Genomic DNA, 17,212 nt, shown 5'->3' with positions numbered 1-17,212 from the left:
GCTGATGCAACCAGGAAGGGACTGGGCGAGCCATACATGTCAGGCAGCGAGGCTTGGGACTACCGAGGGAAACGCATGTGACACACGGGGTGCTGGTCGGTCTCAGAAGCAGCTGACTAACTTACTGAAGGCACTCAGACTCATGAGATGTGCATGTGACACATGGGAGGGGGGGGTTTGAGTGGTAACCAACTAATTTACATGAATGCACTCTGGAAATGGCAGCTCTTACTTTCCTCTGGAGCCTTGCACCTTCCCTTTCAAGAATGTCCTTCAGCTGTCTGAAAGTCTTTCCCCACAGCTTTACAATTATTGATAAATAAATCCTCAAGTGTACTTCATTGAGTATATCCACCGTGTTAAGCTCCATTTTGGCATCTTGTGAACTCTCACTTGTTTTAGTTATATATATCTACAGTCCTTCGTGGCTCTACTAAAAGTGGTCCTACATGCTGCTGACAATCTGGGCGGAGGTCACTGCAAGTTTAAATTATTCTCATTCCTTGAAATTTTCACTGGCTTTATTTTAAATGTCATTTTGATATATTCTTTAGTGGCCTACAAAGGTATTCAAATTGGCTTATCACTCATATTTATTTTAAAGCCGTAATTTTGTTACGTAAGAACACTAATCTATCCTAACAGTATCTTCCTCATTCTAAATGTACTCGCCAGGAGATGCAATTAAATCTCTTTTCGTCTTCAGGAATTCGAGGCCTTTCATCCACCCCTCTGTTTTTGTTGTCGAGTGCCCCACAATACAACATACAAAAAAAATCCAAATGGAAAGATGATATTTACTGTTTTTGGAGCACTCTATCCAATACATCCACTGAAAGTAGCAAAGTACCCTTGTGTGCCTTTTACCATTTGAAGTGTCAGATTCCCCTAAGAGGGGGAAAGACGGCAGCCACATTTTAAACTGAACTGAAATAAAAAAAATAATGTCCGAACGATTTTGGCATTCTGTATTGTGGGTCATCTAACGTCACATAAAGTCGTGTGCAACTTAACCTGAAACGCGCAGATTTTTATTGCTTGGTTTTGGAAACGCATATTGCATTACAAATGCTATAGGTGTCACATTTGCAAAAGTTAAAACTATTGGCATTGTAAATGACAAAGCTATTAATTTTGCTATTTTCAAAACCAACACATAAATACAAAATTTGTCAGTTACAATACCAATAGCTCACACTTTCCTAATGCGAGACCTATTGCATTGCAAATGCTTGTATATCTTTTTATTCCCTTTTACAATTTCTCTCCAGCCTCCTCGTGCTCCATTTTTATACCTCTGTCCTTCTTTCTGCCTTGCTGTCCCCTCCCTTCTTCTCCCACTAACACCTCATGTTTCTCTATTTTCTCTCCTCCTCTCAACATTCTGCCTTCCACTCACTTCTATTCTGTCTCTCTTACTAACGTCCCTTTAGACCAGTTTACATGCTCCCCTCTCTCCTTCATTCACCGTGTCATTGCATTTTCTTCTTTATCGCTTAGTCTCATTCTATCGCCCTCACTCTGTATCTATTGCCCTCACACTATCTGTCTGTCTATCTATCTCCCTCCCTCTATCATCTATCTCCCTCCCTCTATCATCTATCGCCCTCCCTCTATCATCTATCGCCCTCCCTCTATCATCTATCGCCCTCCCTCTATCATCTATCGCCCTCCCTCGATCCATCTCATCGCCCTCCCTCGATCCATCCCATCGCCCTCCCTCGATCCATCCCATCACCACAACATCACTCGGCGCCACCACAACATCAATATGTGCAATAATTCAACTGGTTCAAATATGTTCTCTCAATATTTCAAGCTTTATTACAAATGTCACAAAAAGATGTTAATATTTCACTTCTGTTCTTGGATTTTCGTCACAATAAAATACAATGAAAATCTTTACAAAAGTTATTTACAAATGTTTAAGCTATTGCAGTTATACATTACATTAACTTTTATTTAAGTATTCATTATTAAAAAATATTAAAAGCCATTGTTATTTGTAAAATCAATACATCTAAGTCACGTAAATACAACACATATTGCATTACAAATGCTATAGGTGTCACATTTGCTATTGGCATTGTAAATGACAAAGCTATTAATTTCGCTATTTTTAAAACCAACACATAAATGCAAAAATTGTTATTTACAATACCAATAGCTCAAACTTTCCTAATGTGAGACCTATTGCATTGCAAATGTTTGTTTGTTTTGTTACATTCTGCACAACTAATCCATGGGAAATCTACAGGGTAGGGACAGGCCCCTACAGACACCCCTCCACCCCCCTTGACCGCCTCACCACCACACACAAAACATTTGTTGGTGCATTGGCCATCTACCATGAACTGCTTTACGCGTCTGCAGTCCCAAGAGTAGAAACAACAATGCATACTTTACTCATTCGTTACACTTCAAATCCTTTAGTAAGCAGCCCAATCAGCTTTGGAAAATGGAGACTTGTGTCCTCGTTCCCCTTTTCTGCAGTCATTGGTATAAGACTAAGATGCAATACCACAATCCCCAAACCCACAACACCCCAATGCCCCGGAAACTGATGGCTAGACACAAAAGAGGAGGTTTAAGTCTCCTAATCTGCCCTATGGACGAGTGCATAGGGACTACAGGCGAACAAATGCACATCCCTGGGTGTGAATAGTGCAACACAAGTATATAAGGTTAGTACACTTTCAAATAAATTACATACCGGGTAATGGGCGATAACCATGCGGTTCAGCAATGTGGACAGTGAGTAGAAGGCTCCAGTGTTCAAACCTGGAACAAGAGAAGGTGAGAAAGGTGCAGTTAATGGAGAGAGTAGATGGCAGGCACAGACTTTTAATACTCAACACCGTGCAACCCCATGTACCATGAAGATGAGATGAATAATTAATTCATATGCTCAAGACCCCAAGCATGGTCCGTTCTGCTACAGGACACCTAAGATTTTCTATTAACAACCTCTCAATGTTCATTCATTCCAAGCTGTGCTTCCTTCGGCCACTCTTCAGGAGATCACCAGTCACATTTTGTGACACCCAAATCAAGACTTCAACAGGTCCAATGGGCAACAGTAAAGTTCAACTTTAGCTCTCAAAACTCTTCAACAATTTTTTCTAATAACAACTTTTATTAAGTTTTGTATTTGGTACAACAGTGGCCCCGAGGCCTACACACGAATAAGTTTCAATATAAATGCAGCCATGTACTAATGAGAATCATACGAAAAAAAGAAGAAAATAATGAAAAACCAAAGAATGTATTGCGACTTATATAGCGCACGTATCACCCGAAGGCATCAAGGCGTTTGCCTTGGGAACCCGTCCTGGCTTTTTCCCTGTGAGATAACCCCTACTGGGCATCCCCAAGGTGAAAGCCAGGCATCCCGCAGCGGGTGGGCCGCCGTAGTGGAGATTAAGCAAGCTATTGCCCAGAGTTGCAGCGTGGGACCCCATGATTAGAGTAGGCACCGAGGCGAGAATTATCGAGTCCGTGGACATTTTTGGGTTCAGGACCCTGCCGCGTCGGGAATTGAACCCTGGTCCCGGGCCAGACCTCTGCATCAGGGTCTGCCGCTCTAATCAGTGAGCCACACTCCACCACTTAAATAGTAAACCTTACTAAACTGTGCACAGATCCGGCACCACCTCTTCAACAATTTTAACACGCTATTCATACAGCCAATTCTACTTCGCAATGTTTCTCTGCTGCAATGATAAAGTACCATTTTTATTTTAAGGAATAATCTCCCCAAAAAACTGGTTTACAATTTTCAAGTGTGCAAGTATTGAGCACTATGCTGGAGATGGTTTCAGGAATGTGGTCATTATGTCAGTGCTATAAGCATATGTAGAGATTTTACATCTCAAAAAAGAGAAACTGGACAGGGCTTTTGAGCATGAGAATGTGCTGCATAAAAATCTGACTAGGATGCTATCTTACAGTAAAGCCAGAGGCAACTGTGTAAATGTAGAGGAAACTGTGTAAATATCCCGTGCTCAGACACTGCCCAGATGCCCAGATCTCATGTCCACATAAAGCCGCTGCACCAAAGCCCTGTGTGCGGGTTTCCGTCTCATGATATTGAGCAGGGCTTAGGCCTCACATACAGGCCCACCGCATATGCATCCCAGGCAGAGCAGAATGCAAGTCCATGAGCAATCCTCAAGCCCCAGTGCAAACCCACTTGTCCACAGGGGAAGGCATCGTGAGCGGGCATCTACGCAAGAGCCAAGCCAAAGTGCAGACCTAATGCTAAGGTTCTGTCACTTGTTAAGGTACACGTTTTGTGCCCTAATGCATGCCTTGTGCTCAGGAGCAGGAGTCCCCATACTTGGCTGTTTACCCAAAACAAACCTTGAGAGAAGTTGAAGGGCTTCTTAGCAAAGTCAGCCTTCAAATACCGAGTTCAGTGGCTGGACACATCTGTTGTGCCCAATACTCATGGAGAGATTGTAAGCTCCAGCACAAGCCTCATTCCCAGTAGGAACGTTTGTGCCCCCAGACAATGGCTCAGTGCTCATGGCTTGTGCCAGCGTCAGAGCCTGTGCCTAAATCAGGACCTCACGCCCAGATGCAAGCATTCTGCCATCACGCAAAATGTTATCACCAAGAGACCAGACTTATACAAGGCCTTACAAAGATGATGCCAGACAACAGATCTAATACTAAGATGCATGGTCTCTGCTCTGGGTCAGCCTTTATAGATGAAAGGCGGCCACGTTCTTAGGAGCAGAGTGCCTCATAGTGCAGGAGGAAGCAAGTATAATCCCTCAAGGTAAGGTGACTAACAGGTTCTGGTGTTGTAACTATATATTGTATGTAGTAGGACGGAGAACTTGCTCATGCCACTAGGTCGATGCCCAATTCCCTGCTTATTCAAAGGATTTTTATATTTCCTTACCCTCACTGGAGTGCCCAGAATTATACTTTACTTTATGCATAAATACAGTGGTAATGTTTACACCACTCCCTTTCCTGGCAGTTTTAAAAACTGGTAATCTAAGTATACACAATAATAATAATTTGCACTCCTTCTTTATCACTTTAAACTGAATGTTTTGCAATTATATCCGGTGCAAACCCATATCTTGACTAACCCCAGTCAAGTTAGTATAAATGAAAAAAACCACAGGAACCTGTGTTATGGGGTGCACTATCCACTAGCTCACTATTACGTGATGCACTGTTTTCTTAATTTTCATATATATTTTCAATACAAACGTAGCAAAAAATGTTTTCAAATTAGTTAGTCACCAAAAATTAAACACATGAATACTATTTATAACATTGCACAGTCATTGTAATCAGACTAAAGACTGAACAGAAACCAAAAAATGTCGTAAGACGATGTTCGAGTTTTCCTTCTTCAAAAACCGTTTTTATTCTTCCTTTTCCATCATCCAATGTGTCTGTTTGAAATCTTCAAACAACTCTCCACAAATCAACATATGAAGACATATCCCAATGCATTTCGGTATGCACCTTCGTCAGGGGAATATTCTACAAACAACATGAAATTCTATCACATATAAGGCAGATTCATAAGTTTTTTCACAATTACTGATCAAAAAATACATTATAAGTTATTAGATCTATTTTAACAGAAACCAGAGAATTACCATCTAGGTTGTCATGTATCGTGTGGAATCAATTATCATGCTCACAAAAGTTCACCAGTGACCTTAAAAGCATAGATGATACTAGAAACGCCCAAAAATAAACTGCACCATGTGATCTCAGTGTCCAAAACAATTTACCACAAAACAAACCGTGTCTTTATCCTAGTGTTCAAAACATGCCTCATAATTATTAACACTCCTACCTTTACTAACAACAATCGAGCAGGTAAGCTTTACACGGCGATATTATTGTTACTTTTCAGATAAAGGAAAGAGACATAACCTAATTAAAGTTAAGAAAATCTACAGCATCATACAGATAAATGAGTGAGTATTGGTGCCACGGACATATGACTAATCGAGTAAAGTTTTAGCAAATCTGGTAATTTGTGGACTACGTCATTTTTTGCAGAACAAAGGCATGGATTATATTATTTGCGGCAAAACGCTTACCTGCTCGATTGTTGTTAGTGAAGGTATGAGTGTTAATAATTATGAGGCATGTTTTGAACACTAGGATAAAGACACGGTTTGTTTTGTGGTACATTGTTTTGGACACTGAGATCACATGGTGCAGTTTATTTTGGGGCGTTTCGAGTATCATCTATTCTTTTAAGGTCACTGGTGAACTTTTGTGAGCATGATAATTGATTTCACACGATACATGACAACCTAGATGGTAATTCTCTGGTTTCTGTTAAAATAGATCTAATAACTTATAATGTATTTTTTGATCAGTAATTGTGAAAAAACTTATGAATCTGCCTTATATGTGATAGAATTTCATGTTATTTGTAGAATATTCCCCTGACGAAGGGGCATACCGAAATGCATTGGGATATGTCTTCATATGTTGATTTGTGGAGAGTTGTTTGAAGATTTCAAACAGACACATTGGATGATGGAAAAGGAAGAATAAAAACGGTTTTTGAAGAAGGAAAACTCAAACATCGTCTTACGACATTTTTTGGTTTCTGTTCAGTCTTTAGTCTGATTACAATGACTGTGCAATGTTATGAATAGTATTCATGTGTTTAATTTTTGGTGAATAACTAATTTGAAAACATTTTTTGCTACGTTTGTATTGAAAATATATATGAAAATTAAGAAAACAGTGCATCACGTAATAGTGAGCTAGTGGATAGTGCACCCCATAACACAGGTTCCTGTGGTTTTTTTTCAGTTTTAAAAACTGCCAAGCAAAACTGCCAAGCAAATGCATTGCAGGGGTGGGACAGGAGCGCAAGGTACATGAGATGTACTCATTCCTTACTGATCTGCCTTAAAGAGCATATGCAACTTTTAACAATACATTAAGTGAGAGAACATGAAAGTAATCAAGCATATTCAGTAACTGGTGCAGACTTGAGAACACAAGAGGTCTTCAAGAGTTGGAGTATGAATGCAGGTTGAGGGATGGTTTGCAGTGGAAGCACGGCCAGCAGAGGATAGGGTCAGAGCGCTAGCTGTAGACATGGAGTAATGGTGCCAACATTGAGGGTCTATAGGTAGATACGCGCTCTCTAAATTTGCATTAGATAAGATGGTGTGAGCGCTTTAGTTGCACTTATAATAAATCTGCATATGTAAAGAGCAAACTATCCACCCTTACCAGTCTCAAGGAGCTGGGGGCCGTTGTGGAAATTAAGTGAGCTATTGCCCAGAGTCACATGGTGCTGAGCTGAGCTTCGGCCGGGGATCGAACCGTGAGCCCTGTGCTCTCAAGTCAGTTGCCCTGGACGCTGCACCACACCTCTCCACTTAGAGAAACATGGCTGTTACAGGATGGTGCAGAAGGAGAACTATGAAAGTTGGTTCAATAGGGCTTATTGTTGAGGATGGGGTGGAAGCGATAGCTGCTGCATACAATGGATCTGCTGGCTCTGCAGGTTCCAAGAAACTCATGTACAAGGTATTGGTTTAGAGAAAGGTCACTAGTATGGATCTGGAGAGTGTGCACATCCCTTCCTCAGGTTCATGATGGCACGCTGTAGCGTTTTTCCTCTCAACTCCAACACACACGACAATCATGTATGTGCATTATCAGAATGCCGGGCAATAGAAGACGGAGTGCTGGCAGAGATACCATTTATACTGACAATACAGTCTTTTTTCTTGTCCTTGCCCGCAAAAAGTCACCAACCAGCATCTGACAGTCTCCCACAACGAGGCCCTTCGTCCATCTATGTGGGACATGGATGTTGTGAGTTTGCATGTGCAAGGAAGCTGTATGGAGTTTGAATGATACATATGTCCAAAGCCACACTGGAAAGCATTCTGTAACTGTTACATCCGACTGCTAACTAAGATGGAGGGCTAAGAAGAGACCAGACAGCAAACGTGCAAGGCAGAGCTCTCCCAAAACAATACAGGGATCTTTTGTGGTGTGTCAAAGTTTTAAGAGTGAAGGAGAAGTGACAGAGGACCCACTGAAGCAAGGAAGTTTACCCCCTGTTTTCTTTGTCATTGTTTTCTGGTAGGGCTACCCCCACCCCCCCTCCCCTCCACCCCCACCTCCCACAACAGGCTAACGGGTACCAAAGCGGGATAGAGTTGTTTGTTCTTGTATCCTCGTTTTGGGTCTCTCTTGACAAGAGACTGCTAGATCCACCCCACCTTTCTGCTAGCACTTTATGGCAGTGATCTTACCGTGACCAATCTGAGCAGAATAAGCAAAACTGGTTTCAGAGCTCAATGTTGGGATACTCAACTATCATATGCAATCCTTTTATAAAGATGAGACAGACATTTCCATCCACAATGTCACTACTAGGACTCTGATCTCCGCACCAGTGAACCGCTTTGTGCTCAGTGCCAACCCTCCCTTGCCAGAATCGGAACCAGAAACCCAGGTTCCTCAACTAAAATTACAATGAGAGGCTGCTTGGACCTTACTAGGAGGGAAAGAGCTGACCTGCTTCACAGGTGCCCTTAAACGAGGAAGACGACCACTAGTGTATCGGGGAAGCATCTGTATCACTCTACAAAGGTGACGCTCAATTGATTTTATTTTTGGGGGCTTTTGGAGTTTTATATAGCGCTGGCTAGACCCGGAGGTATCAGAGCGCTTTACATAAGAGAGAACATGGATGGTACATAGGTTACAAACGATAACATCATTGTCCAACACTAAAAGTGCAGCTGAGTAAGGGAAATATCACAGTTACTTTTAGCAAAAGTGAGAGGGGGCTCCGGAATAAGGCAGACGGTAGTAGGAAGGAGATCCCAAAGGGATCCCGCAGTGTGGAGTGGAAGCATACATCCCTGTGGACTGAGGGTAGTGACAAACTCTTATCCAGTGCCCTCTGTTGCAAACGCGAAGGAAGACCAAACCCAAGTCTGCGGTCTCCCAGAAGAAATAAGAGTGCCAAAAGAGAACCCCATTGTCCCATCGGCTTGCACCAAGCTTTGCACAGTCACTGGTACGACCAGGGATGGGGACCTAGCATCTATGAATTCTGGGTTTGTGCTTGAGCTGGAGGAAGAACACAGTCTGCAAGATCTGTCAAGGCTAAAGCACTGCATCTCCAAAATAGCCTCTCCGACTAGTGCTGGCTCTGCTTACCTTGTGCTGGCACAGCAGATGTTGCCTGCACATCACCCAGCAGGGCGGACGGCAAGCTCCCAGCTCCTGGCACTTTTTGGGTTGTGCGATGCAGGGTCATGTGCATTATCAGTGCCTCCGCAAAGACGGCAGGCACTGTATGCATTGCAAAACAACAAGTAAAACAACGACAAAGTACTGCGCAAACCAGGGAGAACCCATGAAAGGGTGGAGAAGAGACCGCCACCAACGGGGAGAGAATATTATGGTGGACTGGGTCACAACCCAGTCAGCATTCCCCAGAGAGTCTCGAGATACCAAACCCCTGCAAATGACTGATCAGCTACTACTGCCCAAAGAGTACCCTAAGAGCGCATCCCACTGGTGCAGCTTAGGCTTAGTTATTGACTTGTAATAGTTGTCTTAAGTTCTGAGATTCTTACCCCCATCATTTCCTGAGGAGGCCCTGGACTGTTTGACCTTAGTACCCAGACTGTCATGGTAAGGGGGTGTACTTCAGCACCAGGATAACCTCGTGGGTGATAATGCACTTTACACATGTACATAACATGTTCATTTTAAGCTCAAATTGTAGGGTTAAGTCCCACAGCAACAGAGGTAAAGGTATTGGATGACACCCAGTAATCCAAAATTGCCTCGGGACTCCTGTAAAACTTCCTACACTAGACCTTCTGGATAAAAAGCACAATGTTTCTCTAGAAAGGCGAGGTTCATTCCAGGAAGTGGCTAGAGCATGTTTACGTGGAGCATCCCTTTCATGGATGCCAAGCCCATAGCTGTGAGAGGAAGCTGCCAATGAGTCAGGAGGCCTGAGATAAGGAAAAAAGCACAGTAGAGGAATGGGGATTTGACATTGTGATGGAACAACAACTCATCGGGGCAAAGCTCAAGGATGTTGCGGACTCTGACCCAGAGTTGTAATGGATGAAATCATTTAACTTATTGGACGCTACTGAAGAGATAGACAGTCAAGACTGCTCCAAGCCAGGCGCTATGGACGTTGAGGTCAAGTCAAACTGCCATGGGCGGGGAATCCCTGTGGCACCGAAACCAGAGGAATTGGTTTTTTTTGCTTCCTTCATTTCAGTTTGGGATGCTTGGGAAGAGCTTCCTAAGCAGCCCAAGGCTTTTGTTTTTTGTAGAGATAATCTGTGCGCATTTCATGCTGATGTCACTTCTGTAAAAGTTAAAGTGAATGGGGTTTCAAGCCGCCCCCAACCCTTTGGGGGCAGATGGAGGGTTTGCCTGCAATCTGCCTCATCGGAGGGGTGGAAAGCCTAATAGACACAAGGGAATATAAACAAAAGGGACGGGGCTGCCTACCCTGGCCTCAGGCCATGCTCCCACCCCAGAAGACGCCTACAGTCTTTCACCCCACCCCGTAAGAGTGGTAGCATTTTAAATCGGGACAAGTGTGGGAACGCTAGGAGGAAGGAATGTTGTGGATCCCTGCAGCTTATGAAACTTCTTCTCACAGAACTATGAGGAAAACGCATTTTTTTTGCTAAGGTTTGATGACTGAAGGGCATCGTGGTTAAGTAAGTGTAAGGGAATCCACACGAGCCAGATGGGGCAGCAGGAGAGGATTTACAAGACGTGTGTTTAGACGTAAAAGGATCCATCACATTTATTTGTGAGCCTATATCAGCTTAGGTGATTTTGAAAGTCATTTTGTACTGCTCACCAATTATTGCTCACTGTATCTTTGTGGCTAATGCTTGGATGTAGTGTCTTGGAGTACTTGGGTTAGTATGTGAGGTGCCTGGGAGGAGGTGGAATGACGTGTTTAATACAGAGAATGTGGTGAATGTTGGGTTGTAGGTGGTGGGGAATCAGTTCTGCTACTTCGAGATAGAGGATAAAGTCATGAGTGGATCCATGGCTAAACGTACTTAAGAGCAGAGTTCTCTTGCCAGCGTGTCTCTGGATTCCTCCTTGTGAAGCTATCATCCCACCACTCTATTGCTTAACGGATACAAACAGTTCTATCTTGTAAGTAACAACTTCGAAATCTGTAGTATGAACACTTAAATGTTTCGAAAGAAAACGGCCTCAATGCAGTCCTCCCCCACCAGCCCTTCAAACAATTGACTTGTGTGGCACGCAAGACATAATCAAACACCATTCCGTATGACATAAATAAAACTCAAGCTAGAATGAACCAACTCGAGCTCAAAATATAACATCTTCCCCACTTATAGACCAATAAAACACAAAACAAAATATAAGAATAAAGAAGTAATAATACAAAATGAAATAGAAAAGCATTTGACGTACTCTCTCAAATATTCAGGAGTCCTGCAAAATCCATATGTCGACCTTTGGTCTTGTCCTTCCCTCACAGGGACTATCTCCAACTATTCCTCACGGCTACCACCCAACCGCTCTGGAGACCTCTCTACTACACCTACCCAAGACCTCATCGTCCTCCATTAACCGCCCTGGGGACCTTTCCACTACATCTACCCAAGAACTCATCATCTTCCATTAACATGAAGCTACCACAGCCATCCTCTTCTCCCACCTTCACAACTTGTCTTATCATACCTGCCACTCTTCCTCAATTCCACTGTTCACCATTCTCCAACACTGCAAAATATCGATGTACTCTTTGACCTTGAAAGCCTCACAAACGTTTTTCAAACCCCCTTCCCCCCCAGCACAAACTCCCCTTCACATATCATCATACACAAATGTTACCTACCCCCGCCCCCACTGAGAGATTGATCTTCATGCTCATTGCTCAATAAAGAGTTAATCCATGCTGGTAAAATCTTTGTGCCAGCGTTTCTTTCTTGCATCAGGTCAAAGGGGGCTTCTCCAGTACCTCCATTCTTAGTTGAACACTAGGCCCATACCAGATCCATGACAGCCGACCAGACATCTTTCCTATTGACCACTGCCAGGTGAATAGACCCTTTCACTATGCTATTTAGCTCTCTCCACAATGCCTTTGGTTGTGGATTACATAAACTAGTGCGGGAGGGTTTGTTACAACATAATCCCCCAAAAATTCTAATTTACTTCTAAACCAATTGAGTACCATTATCTGTAACCAACTTACAGAGCTATCCCTCGTCCCTGAAAATTTCCTCCACAGTATTTATATTGGCTTTTGTGTTAATTTGTCTAAGAAAGTTTACCACGAGACACCGAGTGGACATCAGCTACCACCAATGCAAACTTAAGCTTCCCCTAAACTTCCAAACACACCTTTAAAATTCAGGCATAAACTGTGCCCCACCATTCCAGAACCAGTAATCAGTCCTCCACATACTTGTCTAGTAACTCTTAACCTTTTCTCACCTTCTTTGCAATCACCACATCGCTTAACCCATACCTCAACATCACCATCCATCCATCCATCCAACCCTGGCCATAAACAATTCCCTGAACACCTTTTTTTTTGTCAAAGTCTGTCCCCAAATGACCCTCACGGGCCAGATAAAAAATGTCACCGAAGGCTCACTGGGGGCACAAACTTGTCTCCTCTCATTACCACAAAGTCTCCACTCATCAACACCTCATCCACAATTTTTACATACGGTTGAACCTGCACACTCCCCAAACTCTACCTCTTTATTCCATTCTTAATCAAAAGAGCTTCCCTCATATTGGCATCATCCACCATTCCTTCACATCACTCTTCCTTTGACAGCACCCTGAGTGCAATCAAACATATCTTCAACACTAACCACAGAACCTTCTTTTTCCCCATTTCAACATTAATCTTATGCACTGTTTGCCAATCTAACGGCAAACATGACAAGCAATCAGCTTGAATGTTATTTTCAATAGAGTAACAATACTCCTGAAGGTGAGATGGTAAAAGCACCAATCTTGCAGGCTTCTTCCTTGCACTCCCTGGTAAAAGTATCTTAACCAAAAGCTTGTGGTCTGTGCGAAGCGTTAATTGAATTCCCCAAACATATGTACGGAAATACTCCATTCCCCACACTGCAGCCAAGGTCTCCATCTCAATCACTGAATAATTCCTCTTACTTCGAGTGAGTGACCTTGAATCAAATGCTGCGCTGCCCTCTCGCCACTGGCATGAACCTGGGATGACATTGCACTGACTCCTATAGCACCGGCGTGTAAGAATGGTTTGAGCCCAGTGTCAAATGGAGCTAACACTTCAGCAGTGCACATTTCATCCTTAATATCAAAAGAAAGCAGTTGACTTTTTCCATAAAAAGTTATACCCTTTCCTCAAGACTTCCTGCAAGTCCTCAGTCTTGTCTGCAATTTTTTTTATAAACTTAAGAGTAGTATTCTTTAAGGCCCATAAAGGATCTACGCTGATCTTTATTACATAGAGCAGGAGCTTCCTTAATGGCCTTCAGCAAATCTTTTTTTGGTCTCATCTCTTCTTTAGATAGAGTATATCCAAGATACTCCCCTTCTTACAACAGGAATTAGCATTTTTCTTTATTGATAGTCATGCCAGCCTCAGCAAACCTATCCAACACTTGCTTGAGAGTGAGATTATGACTTAATAGATTCCCTGAACACCAGCTTGTCATACTGAAAAAATATAATGTTGTTTATACCCCCCGAACACTTCAGCCAGGATTCTCTGAGAAAAACACTTGCAGCCTAATATTGCCTAAATGGCATTCTAGTGAACTGAAAAATGACTTCCATTGTTGTAAAGGCTGTAAGACACTTTGAAACTTATTGCAATTTGATCTGAAGATAAGCACTTTTAAAGTCAAGTTTGCTAAAAATAAAATTTAAAAACTGTCCACCTTTAAGTAACAAGACTAATTCATTTGTATTTGGCAAAGGATAGTTGTCAAACATGATATTCCTATTGACACTGTGCAGATCGACACAAAACCTCAGGCTACCATCCGATTTCTTTGTAATTACAACTGGGAAAATCCAAGCAGAGGTCTCTATCGGCTCAATGACTGCCTCACTCACCATATCACAAAGCATTTTTTTAACCTCACTCAATTAAACAATGGGTACCCTTCTTAATTTATGTTGGACTGGGACTGCATCAGATTTCAGTACAATATTACAGATGTACTCCTTCAATTCTCCCAATCTGTCAGCAAAAAAGAATTTGACACTGTCAATGATTTCGTCCACCGAAATGTCATCTGCTACCATAATCTGGTTTTGAGCCCATTGTTTATTAATTATGTGGATATCATACTGGTGCTGACACCCCAAAATTAGAGGTTCACTTTCTGCGACATGTCTTGAAACTCAATCTTAGTAAACATGTACCAATAATATAAATTGTTACTCCTTGATACCTAGCAGGATTTATATCTATTGGTAGCAAACAAACATTTGGCCACTTCTGCACAAACATATTTTTAGTCATTATAATATAAAGTGAGCCTAAATCTACCATGAGCTAACAATTCTACCTTTGATTCTGAAATCCGTTTTCGGCCTAATAAGCCTTTCAGTATTTTCCATTATGTCATCAACATATAAGATTTTATCGTCCTTTTCAACATCATAGTCACATCCCCTTTACACTCTTCGCGTATCACAGCAACTTTAGTTTTGCGATTAACTTTACACATTAGCGCCACGTGACCTTTGTGACCACATTTCCTGCAGCCTTTTCTCACAGTGAAACATGCTTTAAACTAGTTGTGAAAGTTACTCCCACACCTAGAACAAACTTCATTACACAGTTTGTGAGAAACTGCAGTTTTGATAGAGACATGATGTTATGTTATAAAGAATTTCTACAGCGTACGTACACCAGGCGGTTTCATGGCGCTAACTCTAGAGTGCGTCGGACCACAGGACGAAGTTACTCATGGGCCTGCACAATCAGCCATGTCTTGAGCATTTTCCTGGAGCTCAGAAGATTGTTGCATGACCGGATCTCCAGTGGAAAGGAATTCCACAATTTGGGGGCTAAGGAAGCAAACCTGTGTCCTCCCTGGCGTTTTAACTTTAAGGCAGGGGTGGTTAATAGCGGATGGTGGGCTGAGCGCAGGTTGCGGGGAAGGAGTGTACTTAGATAATAGGCAATTAATAAATTTAGGGCTCCAGCCGTATAGAGACTTGAAAATTAAGCAACCCGTCTTGTGGCCGCGCATTGGGAAATGGGGAGCCAGTGGAGTTTTTGAAGTAAAGGTCTGACAAGTTGCCATCTTGGTTGCTGGTGGATCAGTCTTGCTGTTTGGTTCTGGACCATCTGGAGTTGTTTGATTAAGGACAGTGGCATGCCGAAGTAAATTGAGTTGGTACAAAAGGGGGTGGTGATGGACGGAGCATCTGAATCAATCAAACACTCACACCCAGTCAAAAGATCTGGGTTTAATCCATCACTGTTCTTTAGCCCACTCTGCCACCCCAGTTCAGACATGGCTATATGCAAATCAGTCTGACCCTGTGCCTCATGGGAACAGTCCAGCCCAAACTGCCAAGCCATGTCTTTCCTGGACCGGAAACAAGCTTCTGAGGACCGGTTTCTGGCATTCCAGCCGTCTTCAGCCCGGCTTGCTTGAATCCAGTGGCAAAGTGAGCAAGGGACTCACGTCTGAGCATACCCTGCCACACTTATGGCGGCCAAAAGCGGTACAAAAGGGAGTGGTGATGGACGGAGCATCTGAATCAATCAAACACTCACACCCAGTCAAAAGATCTGGGTTTAATCCATCACCGTTCTTTAGCCCACTCTGCCACCCCAGTTCAGACATGGCTATATGCAAGTCAGTCTGACCCTGTGCCTCATGGGAACAGTCCAGCCACTAAGGCATCCTTAAATGCGTTAGGGACCTTGCCCTGTGAGAGGGACTCATCCAGAAAGGGCATTATGGTGTGCGGCAGGGCGGAGAGGGTGTCTTTTAAAATAGTGCTAATGGCAGGGAAGTGATCTAGGGTGGACGAATTCGTTATCGTGGTGGTGGGGGTCTCAATAGGGCTGGGTGTAGGGATGCTAGCTTTACTGTTTGAGATTTTTCCACGAAGTAGTTGTTCAATGAATTGCATAAATCTTGGGTGGGTGGGTGTCGGTTTAGGTAGTATTCTCTCTGCATTGCATAGATCATTGACTATAGAGAAAATTTCCTTCGCCCTGTTGTGGGAATTCAGGATTCTAGCAGAGAAGTGGGCAGCTTTGGCTGCAGTAATGAAATTGTTATATTCTTTCCGCGCCTTCAAGTAGAGGAGATTCTCTTCGAGGGAGGAGTTTAACCTCCATCATCTTTCTTTTTGGCGGAGAGCTAACTTTTGTTTTTTTAGCTCATTAGAGATCCCTTTCTGTGCGTCGGATAGGCGAGCGCGGTTTAGTTTTCTAAGCGGAGCATGTGAGTTGCTGGCCCCTAGTAGCCAGGCTGAGATGTTTTCTTCTGTGATATTGATATCAGGATTGAGAGCGGGAGCTGAGCTAGCCAAGGAGTCCTGGAATTCCTGTTTGGTCAGGGCACTCCATTTCCTTATCATGCCTCCCTCGGACGTGGCTGTCTTACTATTGAAGGGGATCATTACTGTCATTGCTGTGAATTTTATTAGGTGGTGATCCAACCATATACATGCCAAGATCGTGGGCACGGATACTGTTAGATTTGTGGTCCAGACTTGGTCCAGTGTGTGCCCTTTAATATGGGTAACTGAGGATATGTGATGAGTAAAATTGAGATTGGTTAGTAGATCAGATAATTAGGCAGAGTTAGTCCCACCATGTGCGTCATTGCACCAGTAATTCAGATCGCCTATTAGCAGTATATTAGCATAATTCGTAGCGAGGTTAGCTATCTGTTCACTCAGCAAGAGACGAAATAAGGGCATGTGCTGTGGGGGCCTATAGACAAGGACACAGATGAGTGGTCCAGAACTGGAATCTAGTTTAATGACCATATTATCCACAGCGGGGAGGCTTAAAGGGGTAATAGTAGTGAAGTTTTGGTACTTCTGGATAATCGCGGCTAGTCCGCCACCAGTTTTTCCTGGAGGTCGGTTCACATGTAAAATGTAATAGTCCTGTGGTAGTGCTGCTAGCATATCAGGGGTGGAGTCTGGATTTAGCCAAGTTTCCGTG

General features: G+C 43.0%; 1 protein-coding gene across 4 annotated transcripts in view; it reads right to left on the bottom strand.

Annotated features, from left to right (window-relative positions):
* The window catches only part of FLVCR2 (FLVCR choline and putative heme transporter 2), a 505,902-nt gene that overhangs the window by 250,653 nt on the left and 238,037 nt on the right, over positions 1-17,212 (bottom strand). For all 4 annotated transcript variants that reach the window (XM_086937519.1, XM_086937521.1, XM_086937520.1 and 1 more), the window contains exon 5: positions 2,714-2,781. In XM_086937519.1, the coding sequence (XP_086793645.1) occupies positions 2,714-2,781 (68 nt within the window). The remainder of the gene's footprint in view (positions 1-2,713; positions 2,782-17,212) is intronic.

The sequence above is a fragment of the Lissotriton vulgaris genome, chromosome 9 (assembly GCF_964263255.1).
Source record: "Lissotriton vulgaris chromosome 9, aLisVul1.2, whole genome shotgun sequence".
Classification (NCBI taxonomy): Eukaryota; Metazoa; Chordata; class Amphibia; order Caudata; family Salamandridae; genus Lissotriton; species Lissotriton vulgaris.
Note: the sequence above shows the minus strand (reverse complement) of the source record. Positions and strands in the feature narration are given on the sequence as shown.